This window comes from Gasterosteus aculeatus, chromosome 6 (genome assembly GCF_964276395.1).
Source record: "Gasterosteus aculeatus chromosome 6, fGasAcu3.hap1.1, whole genome shotgun sequence".
NCBI classification, from domain to species: Eukaryota; Metazoa; Chordata; class Actinopteri; order Perciformes; family Gasterosteidae; genus Gasterosteus; species Gasterosteus aculeatus.
Genome location: NC_135693.1, coordinates 7,671,986 through 7,692,664, shown reverse-complemented (window position 1 = coordinate 7,692,664; position 20,679 = coordinate 7,671,986). Strand labels below are relative to the sequence as shown.

The 20,679-nt window shown below is 44.3% G+C and overlaps 2 protein-coding genes across 7 annotated transcripts; one reads left to right on the top strand and one right to left on the bottom strand.

The window, feature by feature from the left end:
• Window position 1: 1 nt before the first annotated feature.
• On the bottom strand, window positions 2–17,843 carry heatr5b (HEAT repeat containing 5B). Of its 6 annotated transcripts, none has more exons than XM_040178332.2 (37): window positions 17,691–17,843; window positions 17,008–17,229; window positions 16,711–16,922; window positions 16,071–16,179; window positions 15,772–15,921; window positions 15,218–15,389; window positions 14,957–15,114; window positions 14,620–14,869; window positions 12,945–13,100; window positions 12,390–12,640; window positions 12,120–12,231; window positions 11,847–11,999; window positions 11,652–11,751; window positions 11,447–11,556; window positions 11,198–11,361; window positions 10,935–11,110; window positions 10,575–10,680; window positions 10,291–10,481; window positions 9,907–10,066; window positions 9,518–9,707; window positions 8,573–8,742; window positions 8,342–8,480; window positions 8,059–8,238; window positions 7,686–7,937; window positions 6,994–7,068; window positions 6,643–6,824; window positions 6,488–6,556; window positions 5,486–5,665; window positions 5,144–5,384; window positions 4,446–4,682; window positions 4,066–4,193; window positions 3,195–3,339; window positions 2,733–3,005; window positions 2,248–2,472; window positions 1,979–2,130; window positions 1,634–1,847; window positions 2–1,150 (listed from the first exon to the last, which is right to left on the bottom strand). In XM_040178332.2, the coding sequence occupies exons 2-37, from the start codon at window positions 17,131–17,133 to the stop codon at window positions 843–845; spliced, it is 6,216 nt and encodes a 2,071-aa protein (XP_040034266.2). In that variant the 5' UTR covers window positions 17,134–17,229; window positions 17,691–17,843; the 3' UTR covers window positions 2–842. The 6 variants fall into 6 exon arrangements, with proteins under 6 accessions (XP_040034266.2, XP_040034264.2, XP_040034267.2 ...); XM_040178330.2 differs by having other exon boundaries at window positions 14,575–14,869; window positions 17,691–17,779; XM_040178333.2 differs by lacking the exon at window positions 6,994–7,068 and having other exon boundaries at window positions 14,575–14,869; window positions 17,691–17,785.
• Window positions 17,844–17,939: 96 nt separating this feature from the next.
• Window positions 17,940–20,498, top strand: gpatch11 (G patch domain containing 11). Its single transcript, XM_040178348.2, has 8 exons — window positions 17,940–18,103; window positions 18,317–18,543; window positions 18,639–18,680; window positions 18,798–18,918; window positions 19,002–19,092; window positions 19,312–19,476; window positions 19,695–19,776; window positions 19,861–20,498. Exons 1-8 carry the CDS (start codon window positions 18,054–18,056, stop codon window positions 19,914–19,916), a joined length of 834 nt encoding a protein of 277 aa, XP_040034282.2. The 5' UTR covers window positions 17,940–18,053; the 3' UTR covers window positions 19,917–20,498.
• The last annotated feature ends 181 nt before the right edge of the window (window positions 20,499–20,679 follow it).

Below are 20,679 nucleotides of genomic sequence, written 5' to 3'. Positions count from 1 at the left end.
GTGGGGTAAAAGCAACTTTATTGACAAATAAAAAAAAAAGTAGGGTAGAATGTTACAACGGACCATCTCAACTACCAAGTTATGTTAGTCGGTCAATTATAAGCAATACAACAGTCAGGCACGTACTGTAGTTTACATGATGTATTACCCGCTAGTTTATCAGCAGAGCAATAAACTCTGATAGAATTAGTCAATTAGTAATTTGAAAGCATGATGCGTATGATATTCAATCAGTTCCAATAAAATCTCATTCTGTGGTCAAAATCATCAAAATAAATGTTTAAAACATAAGGGGAAAAATAATTAATCAACCACAGAAATGAAAAAGAAAAACAACAAAAAAACAATCAGTAACAATCAGATCAAACCCTAAGGTAATGTACTTAACAAACATGCATGATTGGAATCAAAAGAACAAAAAATACCTGCCATGCTCATGGTGATGCAAAAATCACAGCAAATAGCACAGTTAACACCAACTTCTGGACAGTGCGGGATGATGACCAGAGAAAAAGGACACCTGGAGAATAGTTGTTCAATCATGTCCATTTTTAAATGTGCAATAGTCCACAAATGATACATTCACACAGTCAAGACTTCCTACAGATTTCAAAGTGAGATATTTTAAAAAGTCAACATTCAAATGCCATTTTAATGATATTTACATAATTGCCTTCTTGACTTGAAGAGTCATCACTCCTCAAAAACAACAATGACATGTCAGATTAATAAATACACTTATTAAACTGTAGCGGAAACATACACGACATGTGGTACTCTATTGACAGACACCAAAACCTAAAGACACAACCTTAATTTAGGCCACAAGGGTTTGGGAGACTTCAGAAGAAGCTCGTCTTGAGTTTGATGGTTGGTGCAGCTTGCACCGTCGGCTGAGCTAGCCTGGCTGCAGCTTTGGCTCTGCTGCTGGCCTGGTTGGCCCGTATAGCAGATTCCAAACGGATTTTAAGCTCAGGTGCTGCACCAATTACTATCTTGAAAGCAGCTGGATAGAGAGGGCCAATCCGCATCAAGTTCTGAAGGGCAAAATCATGCAGGGCTATTGATACTTGGGGCGCGGAGAAGATGGCATTTTCATCCAAAAGGTAGGAGACAAGAGTTGGTACGAGAAGAGCCAGCAACTGCACCCCTGTTAAACAAAGAATATGAAGATGAGACATTGAAAAAGAAAAAAAAAAGATCAACAACAGCAAAATTATTAAACTCAACCGAAAAGGGCTTGGAAAGTTTAACTGCACCGGAAGAGAAAACAAAGTGACAAAGTTTATCGTCACCACAACAAACATGTGCATTTGCATTTTCTGTAAGTATAAGCACAGTTTGCTTTACTTGGGAAATAAAAACAGAGGACGAAGGAACAAGATCATTTGGGAAAGAAATGTATTACTTGTCCACCACATTACCTAAATACATGATGAATAATATATATCACATAAAGTTGAAATTGATAGTTTAATTGACAATAAACCCAAACGGGGAGTCTAAATGTATAATTTAATGCTATATTGCTTTAATCTCCAGTGAGCTTAACACTTTTAAAGGCCTACTTTGAAAGGAAGCTAAACACTTTAATGGAATTGTTGCCCCATAGTGGTCCATTAAGCATACTTACGGTTCTGCTCTTCACCCATGCCGACCAGATTCTCTAGGACCCTAATGCCCTCCTGCACAGCCTGCAGCTCAGCAGCAGTCCCTGGCCGACTGCGCTCCACTGCCTTCAGCTTCTCCACCATGACAGGAGCCAGAGCGTGGATGTACGGAGTAGACAGCGCGCGGCTGGAGTGCTGGAACACTGACAACAGCAGCTGGTAACACCGTGCCTGGACCTGCGGCAAAACAAATAAAATCACTCAATTAACTTGGCCACACACATCTGGAGAACACCTTTTCGATAAGGAATTCAACACTAGTCCAGGCTGAGGGTCTTCAGCTCGGTCTGTACTCATTAGGCACTTACCCAGGGATCCCTAGAGTTGAGGGCATTTCGGAAGCGGTCCAAGCAGCCCTTCTGCAGGACGGTTACGCCGACAAGTTCGTTGCTGGCAGACAGCAGGAAGAGTGTGATCGCTGTTAACATACTGACCTCATCCATGTCGGGCCTGGACTCGTCTACGGAAATGCACAAACAAGCATGTAAACTGTCAACGAAAGATGATGTCAGGCGGTTTTCTGACCCCCTGCATGACAGAGCTCACAGTCCAACGAGCGCGTGCATTTTTTTCTTACCTGGCTCTGAGTGCTCGAGTACGGACGCCAGACTGCTCCTCACTAGGCCGGTCCACTGTGTCTGCATGCTCTCCACCCGGGCCAGCGGGGAGGTGATGATGGTCTTTATGCCCTGCAGGGCAGCAGACACAGTCACGGGCACAGAGTTGTCTGCAGTCTTAACTGCAGCCTCCCTTAAAACGCCCGTGATTAGGAAGAGCACCGTGGGAAGGATGGTCATGCTTCCTGTAAAGGTGAAGAGAAACTGAGGAATGGGCTTTTCAAAGTGAACTCCACATTGCTTAGACTTTAGTTCATCAATAGTGTAAACAAACCTAAAAATGCAGGCAAAGAAAACTAAGTATTCTACATAGAACATCCAAATAGGAGCAGAGATTTGCTATCAATGTGTACAGTGAGTCTACAGATCTGCCTCTTCTGATTTTGCATGGCGTGTGTGTGTGTGTGTGTGTGTGTGTGCATGTGTTGTTTGCTTCAGGCCTCACCAGCAGGAGAGCAGAGAGAGGGCAGTTCTGCCAGGATGGATACCGTGTTGGCCACCAGGCGTGCGCTTTCCTCAGGTAGTCGCTGCGGCCTGAGTGGCACGTGGCTGGGCGACTCCTTCACGCGCGCATTGAGCTGCGGTAAGTGGCGGACCAGGACAAACACAAGCAGCTCCATGGCCGCAAACACCAGAGACTTGCCGGGTACGAGCTCCCCCGTGTCTCCTCCTTCCCCGAGGCTGGGCAGAGAGTCTTTCTCGCCTTCTTCCTCTTTGCCTAAACAAAACAACAAAGTGACCTAGATCACTCAAACAGTCACAGAATTCACCAGGAGAAAAAACAAACGTGCCTACAAAGATAAAACTTAAAAGTGACGTAACCACTCTTATGTTCAGACGGCTTTCACAGAGTGGTCAGTTTAAGTGTATGTGACGTAAACGTGTGAGGAGCGTGTGAGTTGCTGACCCTTGCTGGCCTTCTGTCGCTGCAGATGGTCCTGTGCTGCCCTGATGGTCTCCTGTACCACAGCAATGACCTGGAGCTGTACAGCAGGAGGGTCCCGGGTCAGCAGCAGCCTGTGGAGCACGTTCAGCAGCTCCACTGCCAACAGCTACAACAGAAATAACATGTACAGTATTGCTCCTGTGAAACATCAGGAATGTGAACATTGATGTTAAATAATACTCAACGTCCTGGCTCATTGCCAACAGGTCCACAAGAAGTTGTTGTGTCATAGCAATAAATGTTTCAATGCCAATCTCTTTCAGTCTGCATGGTAACATAAAATGGACCTTCATAAAGCGAGAGGGACCTCCCTACTACCACGCCGTACGCAGAGGTGGTGCAGGCGTCTACTCACTGACAGACAGGCGATTGTAAGGACTGTGTGGCGGCGCAAACAAAAGGCAGCTGAGAAATACAACCAGCTTTTGATGAAGTTGTAGAAGACAATTCACGCATCCTTTGAAGCTCTCAGTATCCCATTATCTGTTGTGTGGCAGTTAATTGTTCAGCCAGTAAATATCACGTGGTGCTGCGGTATTCACCACATATTTACACTACGGTGGGGATCAGTCACTGGTAAATATGTCACTTGAACGAGACCAAAGAGATAACAAATGAAAGGTGTGAGCAACGGACGTGTGCAATCCACTCTTATTTTTCCTTTGCAAAGTTACTATTTCATTTGGGTTTATGCAGTGCTTACATGTCTGTAAACATGACAGCAATGACACATCTTTCTTCAAATATCAAATTGGATGTGTAATTCAGAAAACAATTTGACTCCAATCACTCTCTTCCTGTATTTCTTCTCTGAGAAAACGTGTGTCTTTACCTGGTCCTCTGCGATATGGATCTTAGCACTTGGAGCTTCCAGCAGCGTGAACAGCGCTCGCAGGCAGGACATCACATGTTCCATAGGCTCCTCGGGCCGCGGAAAGCAAAGAAACTCTATACTGACTCCTGAGGGGCAGAACACAGAAATGCACTTAGCTTGTGTTACTCATACTGTTTCTCCCTTCCCATCGGCCACCATCCCTCTAATACTCTGCAGATGTGAGTGGATCCTTGGCTGCGAGTTACAACAAAAAGCCGCCACCATGAAAAGGTCTTTTTTTTTAGAACAATACTTGTATTCTGTGGTGAGGTGGGGGCTTTCATAAGATCCAAACATTAAAGACTCGGTAACATGAATTACTATATAGAGCTCTTTACCCAACATCAGATGCATCCGGTCTTTGACAGACTCCTCGAAGGTCTTTGTGGTGGAGGAGGGAGCTTGCGGGATGGCAGGCGCCCTGGATAGAGACGACGGGACCTCATCGGTATCTTCACCAGCTCCGAACCCGGTGCTGCTCAGCCACAGGGCCACAGCATGCAGGACGGGGGCCCACGAACTGCGATAGTGGAGCCTTGCTGTGTCTATTGTCTCCGGAGTATAAAACGCTCCACCTGAACGCAGACACACAACAATGGAAAATGACTCTGGTTTGACCAGATCGCTTTGAGACGCAAGTTGTTGCTTTTGTTGCAATTGTTTACAAATGAACCTTTTTTAAATATATGCCCCTAAATTGTCTACTTAGGCTAAGGTCATCAGAAATATCCAGTACCCGTCACTCATTGGTAAAGAAATGACAAATAATAATTGATAACATCTCCAACAATCTGCTGGAACATCTTATCCCATCAAACAGCTATGTGACAGTCATGTGAATTTGTTGACCCTTATCAGACACTGTTAAGCTTAAGCTCTAGAGAATATTAGTGCAACTAGTATTGAAACCAAAACCAAAGTGTTTGAAGTTGGCCCAATATCCATGCGCCATTAGAAACACTGCAAGTCTACAATGTAATGTACGGGTAATGTAAGAGATTAGATATCCATTTGATTTCGGCAGAAGTTGTTGTACCGTCGGGGGGCAGCTGACTGGAGAACTCGGCAGGCAGAGTGAGCAGAGCGTAGTCTCGCAGCATCGCCAGCCACAGGCGGCTCAGGGACGGCAGCTCCGGCTGCACCAAAGTGATGAGGCTGTCGGGTGGAAGCACGTTGGCGCCGAGATCATCGTCGTCCTCGTCGTCCTCTCCATTCCGGACGGGTTTGGCGGGCTTGGACTCGGCGTCTTTCTTTATCTTCATTGCCACCACATAAACCTGAGAAAGAAAGCCAGTGTGTAGAGTCGGCCTTGTGGAGCATGTCATCTCAAAGAGAAGCAGCACGTGACGGTACTCGGGGTCAAGGAGCTCGGTCTCACCTCCGCCCAAGCCTTCAGCACGGCCAGTTTCTCCATCGTGGTGGCACTCTCACTGTACAGCTGACTGGATGAGCCTTTCCCAGCCTGCACCTTGTCCAGGGACGACACCAGCAGGTTGTGGACTCGCCGTAGGTCATTGAGGTCACTGACCACGCCACTTCCAATCCACGTGCTACACACCTGGGGCCACATGGAGGTGTCAAAAGGTGTAAATGCCAAACAAATTGTCCATAGACAGCACCTAACGCCTTACAACAAGTGAGATCAATTAAACCCCTGCATTACATAACAGAGCGTTTCAGGTGGATTGGCCATCGTACGAAGGGGCTGGATGGCACCCAGACAAACATAATTAGGGTTGTGGGTGTTAAAGAGCAGTTATTAATAAATGTTAGGGCTGTACAAGTGGAGGAGACATAATAAGATGTCATCATTCTGAGGCTAACGCATATTAAAAGCGTCTCACAGCCAAGTGCAGGAGAAGGAGAAGTTAAAATGCTAATGTACTCATCAAGCCACCCTTTATGCTTATTTTAACACTTTTCTCTCCTGGTATATTTGACCAGATATCATAGATCTACATCTTTGTGTCTATGGTGTCGTACATTAATCTTTGCATTTGGGGAAGAGAAACCCTGAGATTATTACTAGAAAGACCCTGAGAGAGCACAAAGCCTAATTAAGAGATATAGATAGAAATGTCAAAGGGAGAAGGGTCATCAACAAAGCTGATTACATGTTTGTTGTTTGTTCTGTCGAGTTGTGAGGCGATGAGTTACTGTGCAGTAGCAATTAACTGCCATTGTAGAAGCGCCATCAGAATACAGTATAACAATATATTTAAGGGCCGCTTATTAGATATAATATTACAGTACAGACGGAGCAGGGTAGGAACATCCCGGCATTTACGCAGTGCACCCATCAAACTGGGCAATGGAGTGAGCTGCTTAACTTCTAATAGCGGTTTTAAGTTTATTCTTAATGTGAACAGAGGTTTCTTACCTGGCATGCCTTGGCTGTTATGTCAGACGGAGTATCAGGTGAAAAAGCAGGTCTGAGGGCCGCTCCCACCTAAACGTACGCATGGTTGGATCGATGTTAACTCTTTACATTTTGCGGATTTGCTGTGTCGTTACCAGTTGGTGTTTGCGACTCACGTTGGCCTGGTACTGTTCCAGGATTACGTGTCCCGGGAACTCGGGCTCCGGTACGGACGCAAACTTTTTAATGATGTCCTCCAGGGCCTGCAGCCCCGCCATCCTCAGCTGGTTACTGTGGTCTGTGGCCGCCATGAAGGCCATGCGGATGAGGTCGGACAAGTGGAGCACCAACTGATCGCCTGGATGGACAAAGGTGGAACAGCAAGGATCAACTGAGGAAGAGAAACTATTTTGATTTAAAAAAACGTTGTTGTTACTTTGGTGAGAAGCCACATCAATTGATCAGAAAATAGAATACATAACAGATTATTGTCATTTCAACCTTTGCCAGTCATGTTTAATATGTACTTTTGTGGTTCTTTGATGATGGGTTGCACGTCAGCAAGGAAGGAATGTTGCCTCCTCCAATGCGTTTGCTTTTTCCTAGATTAATTAAAGATTGCAGGACAAAAATCAAAACAAATCAGTTTTTTGAAGGTCGACTCAAATAAGCCAGATATTAAGCGCGAGGCTTAGATTTCATTGAGTTTCAGCTAAAGTGCACCTTTCAAGGGATTAGTTGCAAACACCAATATGCAGACCAACCATCCGTTTCATCCCAGTCACTAAAGTTGGCTTAGCTGCTTCCAGAGCTGCAAAATCCCTACAATGTGCCATTACTGCGTGGTCTGTGGAAGGCTGCTTTACTTCAGAGGAGCTTATATAAACACCAGCTTCTATGTCTGTCACAAAGAAAGAAAAATCCCTCCCACGTTTGCGGTGTCATCGCTAGCTTTGTTCCATCTTAACATAAAAGCACACAAATGCGCTTTATTCAACAGCTGACACTTGACCTGCTTGGGAGGTCACGAAAAACAAACAAACCAAACAAGTCGCTATTAACAAACAGTTGGAAAGCTGGTTAACAGAAAAAAATATGTTCTGTACGCTCATTGTAAGCAACGGTTTCAATATTGGTAAATTACTTAAGAAAATACATTTGGAGCACAGACCCTGATCACAGGTGGCATAAATCATTCTGGCCGCATGGCCAATCGCACCTTTGGGGTTCTTGGCTTGTGCAGAGCGGGCAGCTGCCAGGTCAAAGTGTGCTTTGTCATTTTCACACAGCAGGATGATGCGGCACAAACAGTCCGCGGCGAATACCCGCGTCACCCAGCGCGGCGCCACAGAAGGCTTTGACTTGTCATCTTCACCCAGGCCTGTGAACATGGTGTCGTCGTCCATCTCGTCTTTTTTCTCGGAGTCCTCTTCGTCCTTTTCCACCTCGATTACAACTGCTGCTCCTACATCTGAGGGAGGATAATGACACATGCACGATACAAGGATTTAAAAGAAAGGACGCAAAACATTTAAACTGATTTTGGATTGTTCTAAGCAATTTTGAGATCTTGATTTGTTTTAATGATTCACCGGTCGTTGCTGCCAGAACGTCCTTGCAGAGTTTCAGCCAGTGAGAAAGCTTTTCCACAGCAAGCGACGACAGCATGTGACCCAGTGTATCATGGATATCGGAGCACAGCTTCCTATCTGTCTCTCGATCCAGCATGCCGAAGAGAACGCCCTCCAGACCAGTTTCTGTGATCTTCAGATCTGAAACAGGGTAGTGAGGCAACACAGTGAGAGTCACAGTGTCGCTCGCTCGCTTACATTAACCGAACTAAATACTGTAGTCGTGATCACGATTTGTACTCACTGATTGTGGTGTGTTCTCCCGACCTCTTCGCCAGGCTCATGGCATACTCACAGACCTCCGCAGCTTCTCTCTGAGCGAGCTGCCTCAGGCAGGCAACGGCAGCCCGCCGCAGCAAGAGGTGAGAGCTGCATAGGTGCACCTGCAGGAACCCCATAGTACAGCAGAAAATGATGATCACAATCAAGGCAAGCAACAACTACTCTCGACGCGTTACATCTCATCATGTCTTACACAGAGACAGGGCACTAGGCTGGACAGGTTGACATGGCGTGGAGCGAACATGTGCAGCTGCTGCAAACACGAGATTGCAGCTGCCTGCACGAGGGAATCAGAGTGGTCCTGCATTATGGCACAGCCGACCAGGCAGGACGAGCGGATGGTGGAGATAGTGGCTCCATTTCCTAGCAAACCCAAAGACACAGATTAGTAAAGAAGGAGAAAAAGCAGTTGTAGGAGACGCAGTCCAGTAAAGCCTAGTTTATGCTTCTGCGTTTTCAGAGCGACGCAGACGCAAGCCCCCCCCTGCGTGTCCCTTGCGTTCCTTTTCACACCTCCTTGCGTGTGTCGACCCATTTTTCTAGGCTTGCGTCACTTACGACGCAAGCAACGCAAGCCTCCCGCAGCGCACAAGGCGGCGATTGGTCTGCTAACTACATTCTTTGTGGAGTCTCACATTTCCGCTTTCATAGCCCGATACCGCCATTATTAAAACGAAGAATGTTTACGAGAGAACGGATCAGATTTAAGAACTTTTGTCGGAAGAAATGCGTAAATATGAGCGCTTATACAAGCCGGCCTGGGCGGGTTGTATAAGCGGGTTGGATTCACGGAGGGAAATTGCCGCAAACGCCGGTTTGCCGGTCGAGAGGTGAACAAATGTGTTCGTGATGAAAAGCAGCAGTGGCAATGCACGGGGCAATAAAGTCTATGATAAATAAATAAACAAATAAATAGACGTCACTCTCTAGGTCGTCTTCAACAAAAACACATTACTCCGCCTGTTGTTATGGCGGTGAATTGCTCTGCAACACACGCAGAACCATGTATTGAAACGAGTGCATTGACGCAACGCCAGCCTTAAGTCCACTTCAGCAGCTGTTAGTGGGATTACACTGCCACCTGCTGGACCAGGGAGGGGGTTACTGAGTGAACAATGAGGTTTGTGATTCTATTTACCCTGTAATTCTGGTCCCACAGTGGTGATGAGAGCTCCGAGGCAGCGGCCCAAACACTGGTGCACCTCTGTGTGGGACGGCGGCACAGTGAGGAGCAGGGTGAGCACCAGGGACAGCGTAGGCTCCACGTAGCCCCTGTACATGGGTCCACTAGAGTCCACTATCAGGGCCAGGGAATGCAGAGCCCATGTCTGATGAAAAAAACAAAATAGATATAGATAATATTTTAATTAAAATGCATTACAAACTATTTAAAAAACAACAAAACATGTCCTAAAAGTAAACAGAAGTAAGTAGTAATCCAGTCTAGATGAAAAAACAAAAAAACAAAAAACTGATATTTCTATTTTGGAATCTTAATATTCATTCCTCCTGACCAATTTACCGTACCTGGACCTCATGGGAGGACCCATCCTGCGCCAGAGCCAAAAGGATGCTGACACTGGTCTTTAAGTGCTGGCCTGAGCCAATCCCTCCAACATATCGATGCAGACAGCCCAGAGCCAGTGAATGGCCCGTCCTTGATACGACATCACGGGCAGACTTCAGTCTGGAACCAGAGGAACAGAAGAGATATGCATCACATGATTAAAGCAAAGGATATAGATGTGATCTAGATTCAGATTAAGATAGTATGAAAAGAAAACATGTTAATTTTCTCTGTAACTGACTAGAATTGTGGTTTGCAGACAAATTCTCCCTTGACCTTAACATGGACCATAATAAAATGGAGAAAGAAAAGAAAAGAAAAACAGACAGTACACAAATGCGTACTTATCAAAGCTGGTCTGTGCCATCCTGGCGATGAAGGTAGCCTCTCCAACCACCTGAGCCATCCTGCCCAGAGCCTCCCCAGCAGCACAGCGCAGGATGGGGTTTGGATTGTCCAACGCTCCCATCACCAGGGCCAGGGCCGTCTTACGCACCTCCTCGGGGCCCAGAGTACTCTTGTTCTCAGCCAAACCCTTCAGTCAGGAAGAGATATATCATTTCTCACAGTGCATATTAGTGGAATTATGAAACATATCTTATGGAGGATTTGAAACAAGTTATCTCACCTTGAGGGCACTGAGCACTGCGGTGAAGATGTTCAGTTGGACTGCCTGCTGTCGAACTCCTTTAGCCTGCTTTATGCACTCCGCAAAGTGGTCCAGCATCTGAAGCCTGAAAAGTAGAATTTATTACGACATGGTTAAATGCACTTAATGTAACTCGCTTTGGATAAACGCGTCAGCTAAATAAAACATGTAAATGTATTACAAACAAGCATGTCAAAAGAGCTTTACACAATAGTTCACCAGTGAATATAAATAAAATCACAAAGCAACAGGATAAAAAATATATCATATAAAGATAAGATGCACAATGTTGATGTGCTGCAAACATTTCCATGTGTCCGCAGCGACAAGACTACTCACCTGTGTTTAAAGGAGACATGGGGAAAAACCACACCAAACAGCGCCACTGAAGCATCAATGACAGACACACCCAACGGGAGAGGCCCTTGGATGGCCTCGCCTACAGGAACACGCAGGTAGATGGAGGAGGGATCGTGCTCCAGAGCTCCGCTGCCGGACGCACTGTTGGGCTGCAGCTGTTGACAGATGAAAGGAGAACCCCTTCATTCTCATAAGATATGCTAGTATTTGAATTCATCACGTCTATTGAAGATTTTACCCACTTGATCCTCGATGCATTTGTGGTCAGTCTCCTGAAGCCATGAACCCATGAGAACGCTGTCGTCGTAGTGACAGAGCGAGCGCAGCAAGGAGGTGGTGGTGTTGGCCGAGTTGTCTGTCAAAGTGAACTCTGCCACCAGCTCCCTCAGGAGAGCGTTGAAGCTGCCTGCACAAGAAGAAAACTGTTAGATAAATAAAATGGGATGTACAGCTCTGAAAAAAAAAAAGATAAAAAGAGTGGACTGTTTTACCTTCATAGGTCTTGGGAGGCAAAAGAGCCAGGATGTCGTACAACCGCAGCCTAACCATCGCTGCACTTGCTTTCAGGTGAGCACCATGGACTTTAATGATGGCAGGGACACTGGAAAAACGTTACACGTTTTAGATATTTAACCTGGAAACCGCTAAAGAAGTGAAAGAAAACAAAAGAATCAAACTCCAAAGCATCCCACTCACTGAGACATCATGGTCATGGCACATTCAATGGGTGTCATCAGTCTCCGGATCACATCTTCCGTAAGCAGCTCGGGACAGTGGGCCACAAAGCTGCGCATGGCTACAGAAGAAAAGGGAAACAGGCGTGTTGGCAAGAATGACGTCCAACGACATGACGGAGCATGTGCAGATATACAGGGCGTGATGTTGCCTCACCACACAGTGCTCCAGCTCGGCCCTCCAGGGTGACCTGCCAGGTGAAGGCGTCTCCTCTGGCTTTTTCGGCCTCCAACTCCTTCTGGGAGCGAGGGAACACGTTCCTCCACAGCAGAAGCATCTTGGGAAGGTGATAGCGCACCAGAGAGGGACCTGGGCACAAACACAATGTGGGGGGCGACGTCGTCAGTAAGACCCGAGGGAGACAGCGCTGTTGAAAAAGAACGGCGGAGAACGGAGACAGAGAGAGAGAGAGATGGTTGGGAGGCTCACCCAGAGTCATGAGGGCACCCAGCAGCAGCCATCCAGCCTGTGTGCGCTGCAGGGACAGTCGACTATTCTGAGCAGCTGTCCTCAGGAGGTCTTCGGCTATGCTCACCACCAACTACGAGAAACACAGATAACTCTTAAATATCTCTGGGCCTGAAGAGCCTGAAGAGAATGAGACTAGCGATCAGCCAATCAGGGCTAGAATAAGTCGAATGACCCAAGTGACAGATCCAACCGAAGGAGCAAAAGAGATTCATTTCTCGGGCTGCACACCTTGCCCTTGGAGTGGGGGATACCCAGAGGACACTGGTGTACGCCTCCCAGCAGAGCGGCCATCGCAAAGCTGTAGCCGCTCACGGCCTCAGGGGAGCTCTTCAGGCTGTTGATTCTCTCAGCACAGCGCTCCAGCAGGGGGGTCAACTGGTAGGGCAGCGCCACGGCAACACAGCGCAAGCACCATGCGGCGGCCAAGCGCGCCGCCATGCTGGGGTGAAGCAGCACCGACGTTACAGTTTCGAGGAGTCCTGGCGAAGAGAGTGTGGAATATGTGGTGAGGTTGTGACAGAACGCCGTCCAGATTCCAACAAGTTTTACTTTAAGAGTAATATTGGACGTTTTTGCAGTGGGTACAGGAAGTGGATGATTTACATTGTATATAATATTTTGCTTTAAGGATAGTTAAATGTTAAAACACAACACCCAAGTCAGAGAAGAAGCTGGCCAAATGTATACAAGTTGGTTACTTAGCAAATTGTCAGTCCAGCTGGGAGCTTCATCCTCGATATGATCAGTTTATCTCACTTTATAGACACGTGAGGTCGGTCTCACCTATAGAAGGCTCCTGAATGAGTGGTGAGGCTGTAGCACTTAAGCTCTGAACCAAACTGCCCAGCTCTTTGAGGGCACACACCATGACATGCTGACTGGCCGAGACATCCGCTGCCCCGGCCTTGTTCTCCCCACTGATGTCATTCACAACTGCCTCTGAAAAAAACAAGTGCCAGAGAAAGAAAAAACAATCTTGTGTTGGTTTGTCATTATGAAGGGAAGTGGATTAAGATCTAAAATCTGGTATGGTGCCCTGTTACTAATCAATAATGTGTTCAGCATTGATGGATAAGGTGACCTGGAGCAAATTGCAGCTTAGGTTGAGAATTTTAGAAAAAAAAACAAGGGATTTTTTTTATTAGTAAATAAAAAAAACGCATTTAAAAAAAAAAAAAACATAACTGGCTGTCCACATTAGTCCATGTGCTGCTGTCACACATTACGAATATGCAAAATGTTTCAACTGCAGGAGAACAATCGCACGCTGCTATGAGCCACACAGCTCTGAGGATTTTCATCTTTTTTTAAAGCATCAATGCATTTAACAATCATTATAGTTAAAGAATAAATGGGAAACAATAAAACTTATTCTGGAAATTAAAAACATCCCAGATTCAAATATACCATGGTCATTTATCAAGATCTTAAATCCTCAGAGCAAAAGTGGACAATAGTTCAGAAAGATCAAGCAAAAAGAGTGAAAATAAACAAAAGTTTGAACGAGAGATTTAAAGCTGCATCTCAAAACGGTCTAATGTTATTCTGTAGGACACTGGGAACAAACTGTGAAATAAACAAGGGAACATACAATCCCCCCGCCTTCCCTCCCTCGCTCACCCTGCCGTCCTGTATCCAGGTAACATTTCTTAAGTTACTTTTAGCATCTATATTTCACAGAGCATAATTGCATGAACCCTCACAGATGCAGCTGGATGAAAAAGCTACAAGCAGAAAGAGACACCGACATTCAACATCTGTTTCAAATTATGTTTAAGCATCAATATGAGAGAACCTATTTTTGACACAGTTTTCATCCAGTCAGGTTGCAAAGCAGATCAGAGTAAGAATCATCACTTTTGAATGAGATAAAAGGGGATTGAAAAAAAAGAATAATAATTGATGTGTTTTTATGGGGAACTGAAATGAATAAAACGTAATGATGGACAAACGAGCAAACTGTATGTCTTGGATCTGTAGGGGGGAAATTACTTGAATCTGTGAATTTAGTGGCACGTACGGTTTTTCTGCGAGCGTGAGCCAGACGTCAACAGTCAGAAAGAGTTCATGAGGTCATGCTGCTTGTGAATTTCAATGCAATGAGAGAATGGCAAACAGCCACGGCGGCTACGCAATAATGCAAGCATAAGTAACTCAAGTGCTTAGCTGTCAATGCCGAATGTTGCTGACATTACGATGTTGCTTGTGGTTCCAAACATAAGTGAAGAAAGAGGGGAGAAATCCAAAAGAAGCAAAGGCAGCAAGCAAGAAGGAAAGCATGAATAGGGGAAGCGATCTCCACACACAACCAAAGGAAAAACATCTCTGTGCACAACGCAAAACCCAACCATGCAAGGACAGTAGAAACTGAATGAAGGGTGAAATAAAATGATAATAATGGATGAGTACTTACTCTGTAATGCTCTGAACCGTGATATTTCCCCCCCATCCTCCTTACCCACAGCCCTCATTTGTTTGCTGATGGCTTGGCAGATTTCTTTGCCGGCTGCAATTTGTGCTTTCTCTCCGAGTAAGCCCCCGAGGGTGGCGCGCAGCATGAAGGAAACACAGCGGCGCGAGTACACAGCCTCTACGTGTGTCTGCGTGGCCCGTGGGTGAGACACCAGGTCCAAAACATGGGACAGGAATGTAGCAAAGTTGCGCTCCAGCCATTGACCACCAAGTGTAGTCACAAACACAACGTAGGCCTGGGGAAATATGAAGAAAGAGCACGTGTTATGGGGTTGAAGCCGGTAACGCAGACTCAGATTGGTAAGTTTGAGAGTTCGCCTCACCTGTGTGACGCCCACTCGTACTTCCCTGCTAACAGAGCCTCCTCCCTTCAACATCTCTCCTCCGCTCTTCAGGAAGCCGGAGCCACCGCGCAGGAAGCCAGTGGCCATGAGCTCCAGCACCTCCTCCAGAGTGGCCCGCTTCACGTTCTGACGCATCACTGAGGAGAGAAGCATTCAGCTCATGAAGAACAAAAGTGGTAAGTTACTCCTCAACGTAAAAGTAGCTGAATGGGAACTAAACAAATTAACTATGTAATCTACCAGCTGCTTGTTTGGGCAAGAGGGCAGTCGCCATGACTGTCCCCAGCAGTTTGGCCACAGATACCCGGACACCATAGTTAGATCCTTCCAAGGCCTTGAAGCACAAAGTGGCCACGTTCTCCAGTTCTGTAGTCCACATGAATACCGCTTCATTCTGCAGCTCCAGCAAGCACTGGTCAGACGAGCAGTTAAAGATGGAGTCACGTTAGTAACATCTACAACATGCATGTGCAAGACACCTAATCTATTATAGACGGGCCGATGAGACATAACAAAAATTTGGATGCTTAGTTTATACAAATATTTGCAATATACTAGCCGTACAACAATATATTGTACAATATACAGTTATGTATTCTAAACAGGAAATTGTACTTTACACTAAACCAGTTCAGGGATCATCAGCTGCAGGGAAGTTAACATGGACCCAAGCTGGTGCATGGCAATGAAATTCCACTAAAATATTCTATTGGGTGAAGATGTGCATGACATAAATAAATGGTGACCAAATAAATAGTGTAATCTGTAAGTCTTTTACAGCTTCTGAGACCAACCTTTGCTACAGCGCAGCGTACGGCCATGGACCGATCTGTGAGAAGAGAGCGGGCATTCTTGTAGATGTCTCTGTGACACGAGGCGGCAGCTCCCCCCAGTCCACCGAGCACCTTCTGCAGACTGAGAAGAATCTCTCCTCTGCCTTGGGACTGATCAACAAAATATGGAAACATTTGTGTCTGAATAGTGGATCTATTTAATTTCCAAAATCCAGTATACACTTTGACCGAATACATTCCTGCTATAATAAAATAGAAAACTGCATTCCATTTTCTAATATTGTGGTCAAAATTCATACCTCAGCACTCTTCAATGCCTTCAAAAGATTATTAATGGTATCTGGAAAGGAGCTTCCGAGCATCCTGCCCATCTTCTCATAAAAAGCTCCAACACATGCCACAGCAGCACTGGAAAAAAAGGTTAGTGAATGAGATAAAAAAGAAGCTACACATCATCATTCACTTTAAACTGAAATACAAGTCAATGGTCCATGAGAACTTCAAATTTCTTATTAGAATATTGAGATTGACTCAATAGCCTGTGCCGTGAGTTAGATTTAACTTCAGAGCTGCAGACATGTTATTATCTATGGTCGAACACTACAGGAGTAGCAAAGTGGATCAAGCAGGTTTGAGAGGTGGATAAAACTCAATAAATCAGCATTAACCAATGTGATTCCATTCCTTTCCAAGAGATAACTGGTCATATGCACTTAATCCCCCCCTCCCCCCTTTCAAATATGAAATGTCATTCTGCAGCTTAACATTTGGCTTAACTGCTAATACCCTTGAAGGTGGGCTACAGCTTCTGCCTCGTGCATTGAGAGCAATGCTGGACATATTCTATATTCTGCAAATGTGTATATTAACAAGCAGAATATTCGACTGTATTCAAAACAAATGGCTAACGATAATACATGCGATTAAATGGGTTCTTACAGTTTTGTTGGCAAGTACGCAGGCGTGTCATCCTTGCTTTTGATGATGTCATTGCATTTATCCAAAGTCTGGAAAACAGTGAAAGTGTCCCCGATGCTGTAGAGGGTAGCAAGGTTTTTGGCCAGCAGTTTTCTTGTAGGCGGTCCAGGAGCACTGCTGATCAGTCCGGTCAGCTGTTCCACCAGCTTTTTCTGTTTCTCCTTCACGTCCACCTGCCATGCAAATGCACGAAAAACTCACAAACTGACGCAAATGAAACCCACTCAGAAGAGCAATGCCAAATGCTGCATAAGTCACCTTATTTGCTGCAACGAGCACTTTGTCCAAGAAGCGGAGCCATTCAAAGATGAAGACAGGCCTCTTTGCTTCAGTGATCTGGGCCAAGGCATCTTCATTGAGCAGCAGACTGTGAGCCAGCTCCATGGCGAGGACCTTTCAGCACAGTGCCAGACACCCTTGGCTCTGCAAAGTTATCTAAGGGCGTGTTTGCCAGTAGATGTCTTTTCTCGGAAATTTCCCCTTTTATTCAATCAACATAAACAGCATCAACACGGTGGTTAATAAAGATCTGTGTAACTTACATGTATTGTCTTTGAAATACCTTATTTAAGCTTAAAGCAAGAGACACACATATTAAGTAAGTACTTATATCAGCATTTACAGCTTCATAGGTTTATAAATCCGTGCTGTTTTTCCTATTGAGTGTAGTAAACTAAATTGTCAAAGCTGGATAGCGTCAACAATGGTGTTCTACGCTGACAGCTACCTGCCTCCAGCTGTTGTTAGAGGTTAGCAACATAAGCTAACGTTAGCTAAGGCTAGTTCCTAAGAGGAACAAGCGGAAATCCAGCTACACACACACCCAAACTGAGCGTTAGCTATCTAACATCATTTTTTAAAACATTAAACAGTTCAAGAAGAGACCAGAAACAACACATTTTCCATTTCTGAGATACATGTAGGCAAACTGTTCATTCTACCTGTTTCCGATAACCAGGATGCCAGCGTGAATGACGACGATGACGACAAGTATCGGCGGTGTCGCATTAAAGTGGTCCCGACTTTAAAAAAAAACTGAAAATGAATGTGCAGAGCATATTGCTGTTGCTTCATTTAAAAAAGAGGTTTCACATTATTTGTATCCCTTATCCCCACAAGCCTATTTTTATAATTTATAATTATTTTTCAAAATGACCAGAACTGTATACTTCGCACCTTGTAGCTACACGGAATATATCTTTGACGAACCAAACATCAGCGAATCAAATACTGAAGTAGACGAAAGGATTATTTATTAAACGCTGTTGCGATTTTCTACATTGTTTCACTTTTTCCCGGTCATAATGTCTGATGAGGAAGATGACTATATGTCCGATGCATTTCTTAGTAAAATGTAAGGGTTTTGTGTGTTCTTTGTTTATATATTAAACCCTGAGATGTTACGTTACATGATGTAAAGCTAGTGTGTTTACCCTGTACTGTCAGTTTTTATCACATTTAATCGTCATTTGTGGAAATGTGAACTAGGTGTGGGTGTATCGTAGTACTCCAAGAATAGCTTTACGGTGTTTTTATCCCAATACATTTTTCTTTGTACCTCTATCAGACAAGATGTCAAGCCAGGTGTCAGCATGGTGAGGCGGGCAAAAGAAGCAATAAAGAAGGAGACACGGCAAATGGAGACGAACGCCAAGAACCGTCAGAAGACTTACAAGGAACAGGAGAAAGAAAGCAGAGAGGCAGCTATGGAAAACTCCATTTGCAATCAGAACAAGGGATTTGCACTTCTGCAAAAAATGGGTTATAAAGCTGGTCAAGGCCTTGGAAAGTCAGGTATGTTTTTCTTTTTTGTTTAACTGAATGATCTTATTTTCATTCTGTTTTGCATTTTTAGCGTGTGTTGATGTTTATCTCTAATACCTCTTTAGGAGCAGGAAGGGTTGATCCAATTCCTCTAAATATCAAAACTGGTAACAAACTCCCTTTTAAATTTATAGTTGTAATGTATTTAGTATTTGGGAACACTATGTGCAATCCAACTGGTGCCTTGCAGTCATTTATGTACCTTTCTGTTTACGCTAAATCAGACCGAGGTGGCATTGGAATGGAAGGGGTGAAGAAAAGAAAAGCCGAGGAAGAACTTGAATATTATCGCCAGAAAGTGCGGGCCAAACAACAAAATGAGACAAAGTCTTTGGAAGATTTCAGGTGAGGTTTTCAGCTGTCTATGAGACACCATACATCTAAACATTGTTTATTCAAGTGTGTAATGCTATGCTTTTTAATTCCAGGTCACGAGTTCGGACGGAGAGAGAGGAGCGAAAGATTGAGGGCGATCTCAGAAGAAGTCAGCGAGCCTGTGAACAGCTTGACAGTCAGAAGGTTGGAGGAATTATGGTCATAATAAAGACTGATCATCACAGTGATTATGCTGATATTGCAGATCTATATTCAGAAACTCTGTAGCAAGAATAAATACAAATGTGCAGGAAATATAACCATGCTAAAATTCTATATTTTGACTATTTGCACACTATTTCAGTACAGAATTAGCACTTGTTGTTGTTCTATTTGAATCCTTTGGCTAAATTGTGTTTTTAGAGCATCACCATCCCCAGAGAAGACTGGTACTGGCCTAAAGCAGAGACTGATGAGGAGGAGGGTGACCTGAAGGAGGAGGATGAGGAGGAAGAGCAGGAGGAGGAGGAGGAGGAGGAGGAGAAAGAAGCAGAGGAGGAGGAGGAGGAGGAAATCGTGGAATTAACTGTTAGTGTTTGGTTTATTTTATGATCCCAATTCAACTTCGTTATTGAATACATGTACGCTAATATGTCAACATTTTGGTGTGACACATGAGAAAAGATATACTGGCACATGCCAGGGTATCGTACATAATTATACTGACATGTGGTACGATAAATACATCTTTTCTGATCCAGATTAAAAATAATGTATTTGATATTGATATGTTCCTTTTTTTACAGTCCTTTGACAAACTACAAATTTTGACATCCTATCTGAGAGGAGTGCATTTTTATTGCATATGGTGTGGAACCACTTATAATGGTAAGAGTGATGACAACATGCCTGCTGGTTTTATTGGTGTTTTTAGTAACTTTGCTGATACATTGTTTTTTGTTGTATTGACAGATGAAGAGGACTTGTGCTCCAACTGTCCTGGGGATACAGCAGCAGACCACGACTGAACACGATGAAAATTAATGTGCTCAGTGGTTCCCTGTGAAAAAGCTTTTTCATTTTAAGGTGTGCTGATCACACTTGGCTTTAATATGCAATGTTGGCAGTTAGGTGATCATAGGTGGAGGACTATTTATTCTCGCAAAGCACATCACTGTTTATATTGTCTGTAGTTGGTGGCCCTAAAATTTTCCTTAGATTTAGGAAGGCTGTGGGAAATTTAAGATCTTTTATGTATATATTTTTCAAAATACAAAAAATTTGTCAGGCATTTTTTCAAAAGTGTTGCATACCTGTGTTTTCATTAAATAAATATACCTTGTTCTATTATATATTGTTTTATGTAAGATACCTAACATACAATAAATCACTGAAGTTTTAATTTACCCAACAAAATGTAAGATGTTACACTTTCTACGCCTGTAATCTGTATGATATCTGTCATTTTTGCTTTATGTGTAAAGTTGTGAGTTTACATGGATCTAAAAACGTTATCTATAAACGTTACGCTATTTCATTATCCTCTAGTGCTGGTATAGGATTCCAACTTTCTTTTCTTACCACAATAAATCAGCATTACAGCAAATGCATTATGGTTTCCTGTTTAGCTTGGTTGAAGGGTTTTTTTTCTTAATGTGTCTCTGAAACATTAAACAATAGCTTTGCAGGATACTTAAAATAAAAGACACTTCGCCCATTCACTATTCTAACACATTGCTCCATCCGCAGTGTTACGGGTTGTCTTAAACCATTGCTGCTTAGTTCATGCAA

What these genes read in the sequence shown, in the direction of transcription:
- gpatch11 (XM_040178348.2), top strand. Translation starts at nt 18,054, where the DNA reads ATGTCTGATGAGGAAGATGACTATATGTCCGATGCATTTCTTAGTAAA. An exon ending in AACAGCTTGACAGTCAGAAG is followed by an intron (nt 19,093 to 19,311) that starts GTTGGAGGAATT and finishes TTGTGTTTTTAG; the next exon opens with AGCATCACCATCCCCAGAGA. An exon ending in AGGAAATCGTGGAATTAACT is followed by an intron (nt 19,477 to 19,694) that starts GTTAGTGTTTGG and finishes CTTTTTTTACAG; the next exon opens with TCCTTTGACAAACTACAAAT.
- heatr5b (XM_040178330.2), bottom strand. Translation starts at nt 17,133, where the DNA reads ATGGAGCTGGCTCACAGTCTGCTGCTCAATGAAGATGCCTTGGCCCAG. An exon ending in TGTGGGACCAGAATTACAGG is followed by an intron (nt 8,743 to 9,517) that starts GTAAATAGAATC and finishes TGGGTTTGCTAG; the next exon opens with GAAATGGAGCCACTATCTCC. An exon ending in CTCTCTCTGCTCTCCTGCTG is followed by an intron (nt 2,473 to 2,732) that starts GTGAGGCCTGAA and finishes TCACCTTTACAG; the next exon opens with GAAGCATGACCATCCTTCCC.